At 44.1% G+C, this 18,981-nt stretch overlaps 1 protein-coding gene across 3 annotated transcripts in view; it reads right to left on the reverse strand.

Annotated features, from left to right (window-relative positions):
* TRIO (trio Rho guanine nucleotide exchange factor) overlaps positions 1-18,981 on the reverse strand; it is a 353,227-nt gene that overhangs the window by 214,500 nt on the left and 119,746 nt on the right. For all 3 annotated transcript variants that reach the window (XM_043601001.1, XM_043601003.1, XM_043601009.1), the window contains exons 2-3: positions 16,087-16,161; positions 6,044-6,158 (exon numbers count right to left, since the gene is read on the reverse strand). In XM_043601001.1, coding sequence (XP_043456936.1) covers positions 6,044-6,158; positions 16,087-16,161 — 190 coding nt within the window. The remainder of the gene's footprint in view (positions 1-6,043; positions 6,159-16,086; positions 16,162-18,981) is intronic.

Below are 18,981 nucleotides of genomic sequence, written 5' to 3' on the forward strand. Positions count from 1 at the left end.
ACCACCCATCCCAGTGCACTGGAACTTTCCAATGTCCCATTTTGTCCCCTTTCACTGGCTCAGGCCTCTGAGCTATCTCGGAGGTTCCCTGAGGGTCCTTGGCACCCTTCTGGTGGGGTTTTGGTGGTAAACAGATTTTCATGGTGATACTGAGACTTATTTGTCTTTTTCACCGGGTTGCAGCAGTGACACACCAGCCCTCAGCACTCCCCTCCGCATTCTGGCAAGTTTAAACAAACAAAAAAGCCAGTTGCTCATAATTATTAGTAGTTCTATTAAATCTCAACCCCTGGGTACATGGGAAATATACGTAATGCACTTCTGTAATAAAGAATATCCAGAGTTAAATCGCCCCTGAAGATAGGTTACAAATCCTCAGTCACACTCGGTGAGAACTCCGGTGTTCATGCGGAAGCTCTCCAGAGACTTCGGAGCAGGCTCACCCTTGCGGAAGGGCCGTCATCCTAGCTGTCTTGTGGTGGACACATGCAGTCCGTGCAGGCGGCTGATCGCGGTCAGACATGAGCCAGATCGTGACCGCCGCTGAGGTCACCTGGAATCACACCTACGACCCCAACTGCGCAGTGACTAACTTGGGTTTTCACCCAACGTGAACGTACGGGCCTACAGGAAAGACACCTGACATTTCCCTGTCTCGGGTAATCACCTGAGAAACTAGTAACCATTTACAGTTATAAATTCATACAGTTACAGTTCATAAATTAAAACTCAAGAGAACTAATTGCTACCATTTACGTGAAGTTAAAAAGCGAAAATAAATTAAGTCAAAACTAAAACCAATTGCTGGGCTGCCTGGGTGGCTCAGGCGGCTGGGCGTCTGACTCTTGATACTGGTTCAGGTCATGATCCCAGGGTCGTGGGATCGAGCCCCGAGTCGGGCTCCATGCTGAGCGTGGAGCCTGCTTCACACTCTCTCTCGCCCTCTGCCCCTCTCCCCTGCTTGCGCTCTCTCTCAAACAAACAAACAAAAAAACCAGTTTCATGTTCTACTGCATAAGTTCATCCTCTACCTTCCCCTCCCCCTCCCCACATGAACGCGTGCGCACAGACACCATTCCTTTCCTTATCCTGATGCATCAGAGTAGCCGTTGTTCCCAATTTCACAGATGCAAAGTTCCTGTCACAGCTACATCCATGTAACAGGCGTGTCACAAAACATTCCAAACAGTCTGTGGAGACAGACCCTGCGTGGGTGGTGGCACAGGCCCCAGAAACATGGTGTGGAAATCCACCAAGAGATGACAAGGGTGATCAGCGGCCTAGCTTCTCACTCAGAGGTGGAAACTGCTAGGAATGCTTTGATGCACTTCTGTCTACAACTGCACGTAAATAAAAACTCCTAATGAGTTAACACTCGGCTCACACGACCCTCCTGGTATCATGTCTCCCTGTCTCAAGTAGGTCCCAGGCCACAAACGAGAGAACAGCACAGGCCTCCTTCACAAATCCTAGAAGCAAACGGGGCTTCCAGAAATGTCTCCCAAAATCTCCCAAGTCACCGGGAGCATTCCGGACTTCTTCGGGCTCGGCCTGAGCAGAGGGAGCCTGCCCCAGCGGGACATCCCACTGCGGACGCTCTACCTGCAGCCACACAACAAAGGAGGGCGACTGTGCAGTGCAGCCGGGCCCTTCGGGCCTCAGTGGGTGCCGTCTGCCGGGCTGCACTCGAGGCATCAGCCCTCACCACATCAGGGCCAGTTCTCCGGCAGCCTGTGCCTCTCCTCACAGAGCGCTACGCAGCGTGCACAGAAAACCGCACCCTCCGCTTGAAAGGGGCTGAAAGGGAATCCGGAATAACTCCAGGCTCAACGACAGGAACAAGTCAGGGAACACCACAGCCAGAAGGTACTTGAGCTGGCCCAGTTTACAAAAGGACTCACTATCCACCCTCCTCCACAATCAAACCAACCACACAGTGGCTTTTCAAGTAATGAAAACAGCACGTGAACTGGGCTGGGAGTGCACATCCTTACAATCTGTCTCTTTACTCAGTTACAAGCCAGTCCTTATTAAGAAAGCAGTGACTTGTGGAGCACCCGGATGGCTCAGTCAGTTGAACATCTGACTCTTGTTCTTGGCTCAGGTCATGATCTCACGGTTCCTGAGATCGAGCCCCGCATCGGACTCCACGTCTCCAGTGAAGAGCCTGCCTGGAATTCTCTCTCTCCCTCTCTCTCTGCCTCTCCCCCACTCGTTCTCTCTTCTCTCTCAAAACAAACAAACATGGAGAGGAAAAAAAAAAAAAGGAAAAAAAGAAAGGAAGATTTGCAGGCTCCCAAACCCAGGTGTATTTATGAGCAGCTAAGCAATGCGGGCAGCTGTGTGCAAGGGAAGGGGTCCACGCGGCCCTTCCCGGAAGACAGCGCTCAGGGGAAAGTGCGGCCGTCAACCAGTTACTTCAGCAGTTTCACCTAAGAGCCTCATTTTATCTGTGAGATAAGGCAATTTTAGATACAAGTAAGGTCCCTTCTCAATGCTGGTCTCTGAAAGAGAGAAACGCTCTTCAGTTTCTAGACGAAGAAAGTAGCTTTTTATGTGAATGTTCATGAATGAATCGGTCAAAAGTCTTCACATTACTTCACCAGTTACAAGAGAGTTGAGGTGATTTATCCATGGAGCCACTATAAATCATTCTAAAGAAGGTAAGACGATCTAGAACATAATTAGTTGCATGTATTTCAAACAATAAGAGCAATAAACACCTAGAGATGTACCAAGACTGAGGTTATTCTCATCACTTTGTGGGAATCCCAATTACACCAGCAAGAATTTCTAGTGAGACTTGTTTCTCCTACACACAGTTAATAGAAAATTTCCTTGCAAACTAATTCCATGACATTTACTCTATTACTTCAATTGCTTTAAAAAAAAAAAAAAGGGAGGAAGGGCAGAGAAGGTGACCCAAGTAATCCTCAAACTCCTCAGCACTGCTCAGCTCACTTCGTGTTGATCTTCGAGGGCCACCTTTTAAGAGGCACGTGCAGAAGAAAAACAAGATAACCCAGCTCTAGAGCACACATCCAAACGAAAAACAAAGGAAGGAAAACGGAAGAGCGTGTAGAGATGATGGAGATTATCGGACTGTTTCTGAGGTAGCGACCCTGTGTCAGGTGTTGCCCTGGGCACGGACGTTAAGTATCCTCAGTCATTACTCACAATGATCCCACGTTACTACCACATTCTGTACATCAGAAAACTGATGAAAGTAATGTGCTTGGGACACGTCACAGCTGGTCCGACTCTGCTGCCCGTGCTGTTTGGATGGCACACTTCTCCACATCCGGGAATGCAGGGCCCTGAGACTGCCCAGCTTGAGGGACAGCAAAAGGTAGCTACCTTCACATCCCAGAAACCACCAGGAGTAACGGACAGGTAAAAGAAGTCTCACGACCCCCAGAATGATTCACGCCACTCTGAAACTATAGCAACAGATAATCAGAGTTAAACGCAAGCAAACCCACCAGTGGAAAAAGTCTGCACACCGTTAGTCTGAGAGTGGTTTTATGGACGCTCCTGTTTGGCTAAACCAGAACAATGTTCCTGCTACCCAGCACTCCAGGGAGACAGAGCAGCTCATGTCTGGTCCGGGTAGACCCACGCAAGGGGCACAGAGGACTCATTTTTTTGTCTCCTTTCTCTATTTGGACCACTGTGAAATTTGCCCACTATCACTTGAGAAATGGGTCATTTACACGTTCATCCCACTCATCTCATCATTTACCAAGTCAGGCAAAGGATGTTTCCTGTCACTGGGAATCATAAATACAAAAGCAAACCCAGGCAATGAAACAAAGTGACTGTGCTCAACAGCAGAAGGTTCACCCTTCAATACGCTTCAGTATCTGTAAGTGAAATGACAGGATTCTTGGGGTTTTTTATAAAATATTCTGGGGGGGGGGGGTCAGAGAAAAACAAGACTGACAAAATCTGATCATCACTGAAGCTGGAGCTCGCTACACTATTCTCACTACTTTTGTATACGCTCACAATTTTCCACGACCAAGTTTGGTAGGTTTAGGTGGGTCAGGCAGATGATCCAAAATACACGTGGATCAATTTTTTTTTTTTTACAATGTCAGTGAAATAAAACCAATTTTAATATTTACAATCGACACAGATTTTAAAACCAGATAGCAAGTTGCCAAAGTTACACACAGCCATTCCACTATGTTAATGTTTTCAAAACTAAGCTGGATATATGCCAAATTCAGCTTTCTTATTATACTATGTGATGAGTATCACTTTGGTTGGCAGAGATTTATTTTTTACACCATCCTCTGAATTTGTTTCTTCTTCCACCATGAGTCCAGTACCGAGCACACAGAAGAACTCTATAAACGGTGCTCGTCAACTGTAAGTGCTATTTATAAATGATAGCGAGTAGACCAAAACTTCTAAACCCCTTTCTAACTCACGGTGTCAACAGTTCAACAGCCCAAGAAAATACCAGAGTAGGAGGAAAGAGTGAGCTCTTCCATACATCACTTTGTCCTTGATGATGCAAAGTGACTGCTGTCTCATAAAGGATGCCCAAACAGGAAAACCCACCAACTTCCTCAGCAGGCCAGACTGTCAACAGCAAAAGCTGACTTCCCTCAGCCACAGCAAGGATGGGTTACAAATGGGCACTGCTGTCTTCCTTTGTTGGTGTCAACCTAAATAGGCCAGGAGTGTCCCAACCCACGTGCTGTGGCAGATCCATGACAGTCACCTCCACCTTCGAGAACCCATTAACGCTGCTACTGACCAGCTCTCATCATTCTCTTGCATAACACGTTCATTAACGTGACTGTCTACTGTAGCCTATATAATGACCGAGTTCTCCTCCACACGTCCTCGTTTGGCCTCCTCGTATTCCAGCACGCTGATTATGCCCCTTTTAGCACATGCCTTTCCTTTTCCTCACAGGGAAACACCCCTCCAACCCAAACACATGCAATCTCTTTTCTGCAGACATGCCTAAATCCCTGGACTATATCACAGCGGTATTCTTTTTCCAAAAAAAAATCACCTGGAAAATACAGCTTTGCCTGTTCTTAGTGTTCTTCAGAATCCACACTAAACCACCCTATCACTAATGGGGTCTCCAACTGAATGGGGATTCCCAAACGTGGCATATCACCTGGTAAAGATTTTTAAAGCCCCACCAAACATCATGCCACAAAATCAAGAGAATACTTTTAAGAAACTGAAGCTCACAGGTACCTGGGTAGCTCAGTCAGTTAAGCATCTGGCTCTGGATTTCGGCTCAGGTCATGATCTCACGGTTCATGAGTTCGAGCCCCGCATCAGGCTCCATGCTGATAGCGTGGATCCTGCGTGGGATTCTCTTTCTCCCTGCCCCTCCTCCGTTCACACACACTCACTCTCTCCCTCTCTCAAAATAAATAAATTCACTTTGAAAAAAGAAAAAAAAAAAAGCCCTGAAGCTGAGCCTGAAGACAAACACATTTTTAGAAACAGCATTCCATTTCTGGTCTTACAGCGCACTGCGTGCTGGTACCAGATTCACCGATGACCGTCCACCTCCAGCACCACATCCTAATCCCAGCCTCGTGGGCGTCCCAACTCCATCACCTCCACACGAAGCTCTTCAAGCAAGACACATGCTTCTCATCTCCACACCCAGAAGTGCTGTATACAGGACAGAATGGTCACAAAATGGAAATAAGGAGAAAGATCAAGGGGCGCCTAGGTGGCCCAGTCAGCCGAGCATCCAACCTCAGCTCAGGTCATGCATCGTCTCACAGCTCGTGAGTTCAAGCCCCACACGGGGCTCATTGCTGTCAGTGCAGAGCCCGCTTCAGATCCTCTGTCCCCCTCTCTCTTTGCCCCTCCTCTGCTTGTGCTCTCTCTCAAAAACAAATGTTAAAAAAACAAAACAAAACAAAACAGAGTCTTTAAAATAAAAAGGGAGAAAGACCATGATTTTAGTTCTATACTGTTTCGTCTGCTTGGAATTCAAGTCACATGTCTTGGGACGGTGGCAACACTGAGTAACCACGAACCACACAGAACTTACCTAGGGATACAGGCTAGATACGAAATCAGTCTCCTGAGGTCCTCCTGTCGTATTCTATCATGATTGCTGCGGGCTGGAAATGTTAAAATGGGACCTCCACGTTTATCTCTGCCACCTGAAAAACAAACATTTGGAGCACACTTAGACAGAAACAGAGAGGACAGGACTCTTCATGCCACCGGAGGTCCATCGTTGTCACCGAACCACTCATGCAACGCTGTCCCTCCACCAACTGCGTGGCCAGGAAGGACGGAGCAAAAGGCAAGAGCCCTTGCTTTGGTGGAGACGTGGATGGGCTACTTCATCCCCTCCCAGGATTCTGAAGAAGAACATGTCTGAGTGCTGCCTGTCACCTGGGAAGCCATCACAGAAGGCCCCGTCTTTGTCTTCCTGCGTGCTTCCTGCTTTCTTTAACTTTACGTCTGCAGGGAACACATTTCCACACATATGTGCTTCATTCACCTTAAACCAGCGCCTCCCCACACCTCACCTCTTGTTCTCCTCCAAGCTGCCCCCATCCTGCCCTCCCCAGCATGCTCAGCTCTCAACCAAACTGGGTTGTAGGTCTTGCAAGAAAGAGACAGAATGGTCTCCAAATATCATCCTGGATGATGACTTTCTATAATCTGGGATCTAGGGCATCTTCCCCGTTCCAGGGCAGTACCTGACCCCAGCAGTCAAGCTTCACCAACCTCTCACACAAAGCCACACACACACACACACACACACACACACACAGATTGATTGGCATTTGAGAATGTCACAACAGAACTAAGTTACCTTAAGGTGTTTAGAAAAATTATGTCACATACTAAGTACAAACCTTGGGTGACAGGCAGGTGTGGCCCTCATTAACACACTGAAAATCCTAATGAAATCTGTTGGTATCACTCAACATTTTTGGTGAAATTTCTAGATATATTTTATTACTTCTCTCACTGTTTTCACAAATTACAACAGAGAAGGAAAATCTAGCCTTCCCAAGCAGATCCTTCCTTAGTTTTACAGCTCTGGTCATCTATCTGTCTTCAGAGGAATGGCAGTAAGATCTCAAAATTCAAGTCACGACATGAAACTGTTAATTATTTTCTCATCTTATTTACTTCATCAGCAGAGGTAAAATTAAAAAGCAAGCAAACAAACACTAACAACAGAAAGCCAGATTCTTTCTTTTTAGAAAAGCCAAAGAAGTGTTCAGCACAAGATGTTGGAATTTTAAAAACACATTTCACCAATTTGGGTTTTTACCATTTCCTAGAATGATTAATAGTGCCTCTCAACAATAATGAAACTCAATTCTGATTCTGAACACTTAAAATGATCCACATGTACTATTTGGTCATGCAATCCAGAAAAGTGTTGTTATTTACAAATCCAGTAATTCAAGTATTAAATGGGAACAATACTAAATCATAGCCACTGATACATGCTACATATGGATTCCAGTCCTTAACATACGGGCTTGGATTTCAACATCATGACGACCGCATTAAGAGGTTTTATCATTCCAGCTTTATAATTAAAGATACTAAAGCTTCAATAAGGATGGGGGGAGGGGTGCTGGCTGGCTCAGTCAGAAGTGCCCAGAACTCCTGGTCTAGGGGTCATGAGTTTGAGTCCCACATTTAGTGTAGAGATTACTTAAAATAAACAAGTGAAATTAAAAAAAAAAAAAAAAAAAAAAAAGACAAGGGGGCTATGCCACATGGTCACATCTGGGTACTTTGCCCTGACAAGAACTTACAAAATTTTTCACACTAGTAGCTTTAATTCTCTCTAAAGTAGCAAAAATGTGCAGAAGGACAACTGAATGATGGTTCCTAAGCTTCTTTATGAACAAAAGGTACTATTAAAAGTAAGAAGCAGTACTGTTATAAATGCCAGAATGTCATCACCAAGTAACCTTCTGAAATATCAGACAGTATTTTTAGGGTAATACTAATGAGGGCCAATGGTATTTTGGGGGATTACCGCTTATCCCCAGGATAAGACAGGCAACGACTTCAGTATTTTTTTTCTTTTTTTTTTCGTCTCCCAACATCTTTGATACTTTTCAAAAGAGAATCAATCTCCTTGGTCAAAAATACTGCAGATCCACATACAGAAATGTGAGTTCTTAAAAATGTACTAGGATATTTGGCTGAAAACATTCACCCCACTTTCGGTAAAGAGAATAGCATCTAACATCTTCCTGGACCAACATTCTGAACTTTTTAAATGCAAAACAATATTTGATTCAGCAGAGAGACTAGATGACCGTGACCCATGATCAACTCCTCCCTCTGGGTCATCGTATCTCACAAAGCAAGCAAGGCCATACGCGCCACCATGGGCACCAAAAGTTGAACCCAAAACCGCCCATCAAAGACACTCATGTGGGAAAGTGCCATTCTGCTCACTGAGAAGTAAATGCCAAGTGTGAGGAGTCCTGACCGCCTCTGTTCTACTTCACCTGTCATCCAGATTCCCCCCAAGCTGGCAGCACTAAGGAAGAGTCCCCTGAGACTCGCCAGCAAGCTCATCCCCCAACTAGGCTCTCACTTGTGTCCTAAAAAAAAACTTTATTTACACCCAAACTTGAACTTTAAAAGCAAAAAAAATACTCACTTTATCTTTTTCCTTTTCCCATAACAGAGCTTCAGAAAACTCACCGGGATAGTTTTAAAACTTCAACAAAAGTCACTTATGAAGTAAAAACTACATATTCTCTATTTAAGTAATAATTGTTTTCACCTGCTAACCTCCCTGCATCGGGGTGCATCTTCCAATCTGTGGTGTGTCAGCGACAGGCAGATGTCAATCACCCATCTGCTGACCACACCCCCTCCCAAGAAGTTAAAAAAAAAAAAAATCTTAGAACCCATGAAACACAGTATCAAAGAAGCACCGTAAGCCTCTAACGGGCTTAAAATCATTGCCACATACGCCTGTTTGGATTATACTCTCCAAGATTTAACCTGGTGCCAGTGTCACAAATGCAGAAGATACACCACAGGAACACTGTCTGGGTTATGAAGCAGAATTACAACTTTAAAGTTCTTGTTCCTGAACTAGTAACAAGAATGATGCTCTAACTCAGCAAAGCTTCACTTACCGGATGTACGAGTGTGTATCTGACGTTGACCTGCAGCCTCAGGGACAGGCAGGTGGGACACGTCAGTCCTAGTTTATAGACGGGAAACACAGTGCCTTAGTTTCTACAGGGAAAAGCAAAGGGCAGGAAATCCATTTCCTGCACGATTTCCTGCACGTACCAATGTCCAGGATGTCTAAGAATGAATGGGTCACAGTCCCTGGATTGCTACATGTCTATAATCAAAAACGAACAGCTTGTTAAGGATTGCCTATCCAAATGCTGTGTTAATTAAAAAAAAAAAAAAAAAAAAAAAACACACAAAACAGAATAAGAGAGAAAAAGAAAGTATAGTTTTTGTTCCTAATGACACTGTTGTATGTTCAATTCCTACAAAAACTGTCCTTCCTCTCCCCGTTCTCCATTTTATTTCTGTAAGGCACCTCTCACCTTGTGGTAAGCTATGGGGTTTACACAATCTTTTTGTTTGTCTGTGTCGCTGACTAAATGGAAGCTCTATGGAGGCAGGTGTTGTTTGTTCCCTCACTGACATCAGTATATACTTTCAAGGCCGAGGAAGACACTGGAACAAAAAGTACACTCAATAAATCAGTATTTGCGGAATGAATGGATTCTACACGAAGTGAACTAAAAATACCTACTGTCGGATATCAGGAAGTTAAAAACAGATGTGCCTAATGAACATTCCTATAGAAACACAGATGCTAAGGTTCCTGTCCACATGGGAAAGAAGGCTGAGGAAGTCCGGCATTATAGCTTCAAGTGTCTGTGTGACACTTCCTAAAACCCAGAGACACTTATTTTCTTGTCTAAAAGGTGACACTCCAGGGGACATGGGCTCTGGAGCAGCGTGGCCCAGAATGACCACAAAAGCAGCTGGATTCACAGTTGCCTCTTCTTCTTTACATCAATTAGGAACTCATCTTTCATCCAGTTAGAATAAACTTCTCTTGTAAGGAAGGCATACTTACTTTGAGGAATATCATGTAAATTTCAGTGAATCAACTATATTTCTCTCTGTATGGTCCTTATTTGAATTTCTGGATTACATCCCCAGTGAAAAGGATTCTTTACACCCCCATCCCCCAAGGAGCAGGCTAACTCACAGCAGATCACGAAAAGCAGATTTTACAAAGGAAAGCTCGGAAAAGGCATGATTTGTGAGAAATTGTGGCTCCCATGAATTAAGTCTGCCATCAACTAACCAAACTCTGTCACGAGGTGTCCACTGCCCCCCACCTCGCTCTAGGAGCAGCCAAGGCCCACACTGGCTCCACAGCCCCCTACGTTCACATGCTTGCCTCCTGCAGCCAAGTCCTGACAACTAGAAACTGGTTTACAGAGTATTTCAAAGGAAGACTCTACAGGGACTGTGGATGCAGCACTTGGAAAGCCTCTGGCAATACCCAGCTCTCTGGTCTGTCATTATGGCTTGGGACTGTGCCAGATGCCAACGCAATACCCAAGATGGACGGGAGGTACCCCCTTCCCTTTCCAGAAAATGTAGAACTCTGCAAAACTGAACCAAGAGGAACAGTGGTGAGTAGTCCAATAGGAACAGCAAACCTCTGGCCAATCAAATCCTACTCTCACTTGCAAAGGTGAATGATGTTCACCTTGCCATCCCCAGAACAATTTCTTCCAAAAAAGCAACCCTAATGTCTATCAGCAGGCAACAGACTGAACCAAGTATGGTACAGACACACAACAACAGAGTTCATACAACTGTAAAAGGGTGTGGCCCGTCTGTACTAAGTCTCTCTTCTCCAGACTACTGGTTCAGTGAAACAGCACGCAGAAAAAATGGTGCATGGCTACATTACTATTTCCCTCCAGGAGGGGAGGGGAGAACAGATGGAGAGAAAGAAGTGCTTGTATTTTACAAGGGTAAGAAAAACAAACAAACAAACAAAAAAAAAAAAACTAAAGAAAACAAAAACAAAAAACAGGTTTCCTCTGGTGGAGGGAAGGTACAGTAGAAAAGGCAGGGAGAGAAACATTTCTGTGTACTTGAACTTTTTTTAGATCTTAAGCCTGGAATGATGTGCACATTGAAGCAAGACGGGGTGGTTGTTTTTTTAAGCTTTAAAAATGTAAAATGAAATGAAACAAATGATCTGGAGTTTCAAGTTGGCAGTAACTTGCCGCACGGAGACAATCCCATATTCTACGGGCTTTCATGACACAGCAGCAGGACTGTATGTTCCCAGGGGCATATACCCTTAGGACAATAAAACAAGAACAAAAGTATCAAATTACATTCAGGGTCTCATAGTGTAGCAGTAACATCGGCATTACAATGTAAACACGCAATTATGTTGATGAGGGCAGGCACTAAGATTTTCACTATAAAGAAAAGGAGACACAAATGTAAAATCAAAGAAACATATGATACCTGTAATCCTAAATTTGGATTAGAAACTTTAGTATAAAGTCATGACATCTTTTCTTATTAAGGAAATATACATATACACACAATATATATACACATATTGCCTGGATGTGTCCACGGGGGGAGCAGAGATAGTAACCCACTCAACCCCAAGAATATGACCCACGCCAAAGTTGGACGTTCAACCAACAGAGCCACTTAGGTGCCCCAGAGAAGAGAAAAATTTAACTTCATAAGAGATGAAAAAAACTGTAATTGAAACACATCAAATATTAAAAATCACAGGTTTTTTTTTTAATCAGTCTGAAATGACTAACGGTCATTTTACATTCGTCTGAAAACTGATAAGAATCAATCATTTTTCCTGCTTTTCTTGTATTAACTGTGTTCTCAGGGTAACCAAGAAACTGATGAAGGGACACTTCTCTTGTAGAATATCCAAACCGATAAAGAACAAAGGATGTGGGGTGCCTGGGTGGCTCTGTCAGTTAAGCACCCAACTCACAATTTTGGCTCAGGTCACAATCTTGTGGTCATAAGATCGTGCCCTGAGTCGGGCTCCACACTGAGTGTAGAGCCTGCTTAGGATTCTCTCTCTTCCTCTCCCTCGGCCCCTCCCCTGCTTATAGGTGCACGAATGCTCTCTCCCTCTCCCTCTCTCAAAAAAAAAAAAAAAAAAAAAAAAAAAAGGAGGCAATTAGAATGTCACCATTTTGCATTACATAATGAACTGTAATAAAATACCAGATTCTAAACCATGATCATCAATGAATGCTTAACATCAAAGAAAAAGAAACAGCCAACCCCCACCCCACCCTGCACCACACACAAATACAACTCCCAGTAGGACTACCCACCACCACCCAGTAAGGATTCTTGATTTTTGCCTTCTTCCTGCAAAATCTAAGCTAGGTCTGATCAAGCCTCAAGACCCAGCTCCTAGTTTACAGAAAAGACAGGGGAAGGAGAGCATAGTAACTGACCACCCACAGGTGCAACCAGCAAAAGCTACAATGTAGGGAACTCTACAGGAAAACACCATTTCCTCACCTAATAATTAACACAGGGGATAAGATAAATACAAGGATAAGGAATAAGAACCTATAGATTGAGAGAAACAGTCAGAAGAACCAATTGCAATGTATATCCTGTAAAACAAATTGTGAGACAAGCAAGGATATTTGAATATTGCCTGGCCTCTTCTTATATTAAAGAATTACTGCCCATTTTTTAAAGCCATTAATCGTACTGAGGTTTTTTTAAAGGAATATAGATGAGTGACCCATGGATTCTTGGAAATTCATTATACTATTCTCTCTCCTTTTGGATGCTGAAATGTTTTATGATAAAAAGGGGGAAAAGTGTTCTTAACTCTGGTGGTGGTCAGTGAATTCTTTTGAGGTCCAAACCCCAATGGCATAGGAATCACATTAGTGGTTGAGTATACATATACGTGGTATATATTATACATTAACATACACATTAAATAAAATGTTAAATATAAACTATAAAACACTTCTTTTATTGCCCCTACTTCTGACCTGAAGCATGAAATCAGGTTTGTCATCTAACCTCATTTAACACACCGTCTGCAGGAGCTGGTAAGTACTTTGCTGTCTTACGTATGTGCAGTGAGGGCTGGCGAGGAGACTGAGGATCAGAAATATTCAAGTTCAAAGAATCCCTACTGGGTTTTTTGTTTTTTTGGGGTTTTTTTTTTTAGAGATTTTGACCTAATAAGTAACTCCCAGAATCACTGATCTTTTGGCCTGCTTTTTCAAAGCCCTGGTTATTCCATTTAGATTTAATTTACTAAAAACTACTCATATGGAGAGCTTTTACAAATGCACCACAATAAATATCCCCTAATACTTTTAAAAACAGGATCAGAGCAAGAAGTAGACTGGCAGTTGGGAGCCCAGCAGTAGAGGAAATGGGGACCGGGTAGGGGCTCTTTTGGAGGTAATCAAAGTGTTCCGGGATTAGACCATGGTGATGGTTTCACAACCTTGTGAATACCCTAAAATCCACCAAATCATATACGTTCAAATGACAGATTTTATGGTATGTGGATTATATCTCAATAAAACAGATTTTACTAAACAGGAGTAGAGGTATAAATTTTTCAGAAGTTTACTCCTTCACTGTCAACCTTTCACATAAAAAAAAATCACCATGCAAAAGTAACAAATTTGTTTTTAAGTTAGTGCTTTTTTTCCATTTTTCCTTCCTAAGCAAAATAACAGCAAGCCTAAGAAAATCAGCAAATGATATCATGCTAACATAACTCGCCATTTCTGGTTATAAAGTAGGAAATACTCTACAATTGTGGTGGCACCCACCAATCATTTCCCTGACACAGCTGGTGACTACCGTCTCTAATATTTTTAAAGTTCTGTACTAGTTTGCTACAGTGAACTTCCCTCCCCACTAAAAAGACCCAATTTTAATTAACCCTGAAGAATTTAAGGTTTGAGTAGTCAGGATAAACTCTGAAAGACAAATGACTTTATTCCTTCAATTAGTTTAAAGGGAAATAGTTTCAGCTTTGATAGTAACTTAGATAAAAACAACAACAACAACAACATCAAATGAGGGGTACCTAAGTGGCTTAGTCGGTTAAGCATCTGACTTTGATCTAGCTCAGGTCATGATCTCATCGTTTGTGGGATCGAGCCCCACAGTGGGCTCTGCACTGATAGCGTGGAGCCTGTTTGGGATTCTCCTTCTCTCTCCCTCTCTCTCCACACCTGCCCCACCCCCTGCTTGTTCTCTATCTCTCAAAATAAATAAAGCCTTAAAAAAGGGAAACATCAGGGGCGCCTGGGTGGCGCAGTCGGTTAAGCGTCCGACTTCAGCCAGGTCATGATCTCGCGGTCCGTGAGTTCGAGCCCCGCGTCAGGCTCTGGGCTGATGGCTCAGAGCCTGGAGCCTGTTTCCGATTCTGTGTCTCCCTCTCTCTCTGCCCCTCCCCCGTTCATGATCTGTCTCTCTCTGTCCCAAAAATAAATTTTAAAAAAAAAGTTGGAAAAAAAAAAAAAAGGAAACATCAAATGAGATATCCTGTATTAAGAGCCTAATAAGGAATGAGTATAAATAAAAATCAGCAACCCTAGCCTCCCGTTCTTTACGTGCCTGTCTCCAGGAGCTTAACCAAAGAATCAAGCTCTCTCACCTCAGATCAACTTTAAAAATAAAGAACTGAGGAACATGTGGAACTGGCTTTGAGCCTTCTTACTGATGCCTCTATTATTTATAAGCAGAGGCTTCTCATTATATTAACTTTAAAATCCATCTGTAAGCTACAAATCAGGAATTGACAAACTGCGGCATGGGTCCACATTATGCAGTTTGTCGGTAAATGATTAGGAAAGAGCGAAGGGTACTTTAAAAACTTGGTGTATTATAAGCAAGGAGAGGTTTCTCTACTTTTGTTTTGTTTTCTCTTGTAGCATGTATTCTCAACTAGCTAAAGCGTCTTTCTTTTCACAAACTTCTATCAACCTTCCAAATGCATTCTGAATTAGATTCACTTCAGCCAAATCATCAAAGAGTGTTTACGAGGTGCCAGGAAACACCACTGGCCATAAAGGTGTGATTAGTAACAGCACCACAGGGAGCTGCACCCTAAATATAGACCAGTCCCACATGCCAAAAGGACACACCTAACACATAATAGCAGCTGGCAGCATTATACATTTAAAATAAAATGTGTTCAAAAGGAGACTCAGATCAGCATATCATGCCTGTTTGAGAAAGATAAAAAATTATCAGGGGAAACACATACAGGAAGACTGTCTAAAAGCACATGGCAATCCACACATTTACTTCCTGCTGTAACAGAGCAGAAAAATCTGAAAACCTTGGTTTTGCAACAAATGAACTTGTGCCAAAAAGGTCAAGTCCGCAATGGCTCTTCTGTTCGTGTAGGAGGGAGCCCCCAAAGAGACAGCCCAAAAAAGCCCTACAGCTGACTCCCTATGTGTGGAGGAAGTCAGATGCTCCAAAGCCTGAGAGACAGATCTAGACTGTCACGACACTGCAGGGGGCCAGGCACCCCCAACCCCAGCACAAATATTACAGGTAAGTGGAGGACCAGGTTGGTAGAGATCACTGGGGCTTTGATGGTCCACAACATGGGCTCTAGGAACCCCAGGACTAGGGGACAAAAAAAAAAAACAAGGTAAGAATTCAGGACACATCCACATAAGGTCATATTCCCATCACTTTCAGGGAGACGATGGACTTCTAAACAATCAGTTGTTTTACTTAACTGAATAAGTGAAAAACAACCAAATGTTTGCTGAATGGAAGACACAAACATATTTTAATCACCAATGCTATTTGACTTATAGTGTGTGCCTACAAGCTAGAAGAAAATGCTCTTGGCACTAACTTCTCAGGAAAATACTACAAGAACAAAGCAGTTAAAAATCCACTGGAACATCAGCACTTCCATGCATGTGGCAGGGGCGTTAGTTTAGGATTTCAGACTCTGATACTGTATCAGAAGCAGTCAAAAGGGACAGTAACACAGATCAGAAAGTTCAACTTTACCTGAAAGGTATGCAACTTTTTCCTTTAAAATTGGCAAAACATCCATAGCTTTCATTTCATCGTTTTTTCGAAACCCTGAAATACATAAGGAGAAAATCAAATTACTAGGTTGCTTGAGTGACATTTCATTTCTTACCCATTCTATCCTATCCCAATATAGCAGCTTTATTCACACCCATTAAATCAACTTTAGAAATATCATTTGAAAGGATCTGAATTCTATGAAGGAAAGACTCTGATCACAGAATTATCTTCTATTTTAATGGCAAATAACGATTTGCACACAGACCCAGAGGATCCCGTACCAAACAGGCTCCAGGTCATTTGTAGCAATAAAGATCTGGTCCCAAAAAAACACAGGATATGAAACCAGTCCGGATGATTTCAAAAATCTTCACTTGAATCCTGTAGATTAATGTAAACATTGGCAAATAAAACAACAATATCACGTTTTAAACACTGCAGCTGGTGCACACTAAAGCCCGTAGGGGGAGCTCAAAGTCTCCTCCTATCAGAACCCACAGTGGTTAAAAATAAACAGTGGCAAGGAGAAGAGCAGGAATTATAAATAGCTGGGGACTGGCCACAGCTCCCTCTAGGCTCTATCCTTCCAGGCTTTCTGGGTCATGCCCCCCCTGGAGGAATGTCACTGGCTACTGGGGTAAAATGGCCCAATGCCACCTGTAAAGGCCCTCTTCTCTGTGTGAACCAACTCTCCCCATGCCCAATATTGCAGAAGGCAAGTGGAGGTATCATGGAAAAGAAGCACACGGCAAGCAATTTAGGCCAAGCCAACATCCATCTGAGCAAAAGGAATTCATGCAGCCCAATGTGTCTGGCCCAGCTCACTAGGGCAAATGCCCAAATGGGAGTCTGGGGCAAAAATGTTCATTCCCGTAATAATGCCTCAGGATAGTTCCCCTGGAGGTCTCTAACAGAGGAAATCTAGGTTCAGGATGCTGGCCATCCTCATCAAAACCAGTAACTATCATTTCTGGCTGAGCAGTCTCTAGGAAAAATAAAAGACCACTGGCCCATCGCTATTTTCCTGCTTGTTTTTGCCACAGTAGTACAAGGAACGCTCCAGAACGGCAGCTTGGTAACACAACACAAGACGCAGACCTGGGATGAGAGCAAGGGAAGCACTCACTGAATGAACAGGGCCTCCACCGTGGCAGGTCTGAACAGCCCCTATGGGACCAGCCCTGCCACAGAGGAAAGCTGTACAACTCAACTGTCTTAAGGCCCTGCAGGGTGCCCAAGAGCAGGAGACCCACCTGGAAAGAAAGGAATGGCACGGGGAGCATCTGACCGGGGCTTTTAGCCTGAGGACAGGGCCCAGGCTAAGCCACGTGGAGCTGCTAACACTAGAACCAGAACACAGCTCAGGGCAGACCCAGTAGCTGGGGAGAAGTTGCTGTAAGGAGCAGGGGAGCCCCAAGTTCTGGTTATCATTTTGGCCCAAATTTCTGGCTCTCCCTTGAGCCTCGCTTGTCCAAGGAAAGCTCTCGGCTGAAGATAAAGTATGTGACTGAGACTCAGGTCGCAGACCCCTGCAGAGGAGGCGTATTCGAAGCTTGAGTCCAGCCAAATTTGCAGCCTGACAGCCCACGCAAACAGTATCAAAGTCAGCACTTTGGGGAAGAATATAACAGAATCCAGCAGCTGCGACACATCATTCACAGAAGCAACGAATGGCTAAATTAATGGTGTAATTTGATTAAGTAAATCTCTCCTGCCCGTGGAATACTTGTATACTAAGAACCCAATTTAACAGGATTAAGCATGATACTGACAATCACCAGAGACTCTGCACAAAGACAGCAACAAACACATCGCGATGAGGACCCCAAGGTCCAAGAGACACAGCGGCGTTTCCGCTCTGGTCATGAAAGGGCTCAACACAGAACCCATGCCCCCACGTCATCAGGCCACTTTGCTTTCCAATATACCAGGCTCCGTGCTGGCAAACCACCAAGCTTTTTTTAAAACAGTGGCTATTTATAAACGGCAAAATAAGAGCCAAGAGTTCTGCAATTTCATCCTTAAGGTCCCTTCAAAGCTCTTGAATGGAGGCTATCTAGTCTCAGCAACTCACTGCTGTCACTGGGTAATTCACAGGACCCATCGACAAAGACAGATTACATCTCAAGTCCATCTGGCGTGGACGGAGACGTCAGTCGGGCAAACACAAAGAGCAATTAGGTGCCACAGTGGCTCTCAAGAAGACAAGTTTATAAATACCTATAGCCAGGCATAGTATGCAAAGTCCCGTTAGCAGCACAAAGTGCTATGGGCCCCGGACAAATGAGGAGGCAGCTCATCCAAGGACAGAAACAGGAAGAAGCAGTAAGCCCCAGCTGTAGATCCCAATCTACAAGGATCTGAAAAGAAGATCCCCCTTCTATCGCTACCAGATAAGAAAACACGTGCTTTCCACCATTCCACTGCCTCGCCCCCCCACCCCACCCCCCGAAGCCCTGGCAGCAGAGCCCTCGGAGAGGGACCACGGCGACTGCAGTCCTGGATCCCCATGCTATGGGAACAGGAGCTCCCCTTGAGGGTCCAGCCCCTCTCACACAACCCTCACCAAGCATCCTAACCCCAGTGCCGCACCTCACAGGAGAGCCGAGTAACTTACATAATTCCAAGGCGTTCTTAACAATTCCTGCCGACTCTGAAACAAGCTGTTTATTACTACCCTTTATGGAGTGAATGATGGAAGTCAGAGCTGCTGCGTTCCAGGCCACCCCACAGAAGGACAGCATACTGACATGAAAACAAGGTGAACTGAGCAAAACTTCACGACGCAGATCTCGATTTCCTACGACCCATTGGAAACCACAGACTCACTCCCGTGTTTTAGTTTCTAAAAACTAGTCTTATGCCTCTCAG

The sequence above is a fragment of the Prionailurus bengalensis genome, chromosome A1, assembly GCF_016509475.1.
Source record: "Prionailurus bengalensis isolate Pbe53 chromosome A1, Fcat_Pben_1.1_paternal_pri, whole genome shotgun sequence".
Lineage (NCBI taxonomy): Eukaryota > Metazoa > Chordata > Mammalia > Carnivora > Felidae > Prionailurus > Prionailurus bengalensis.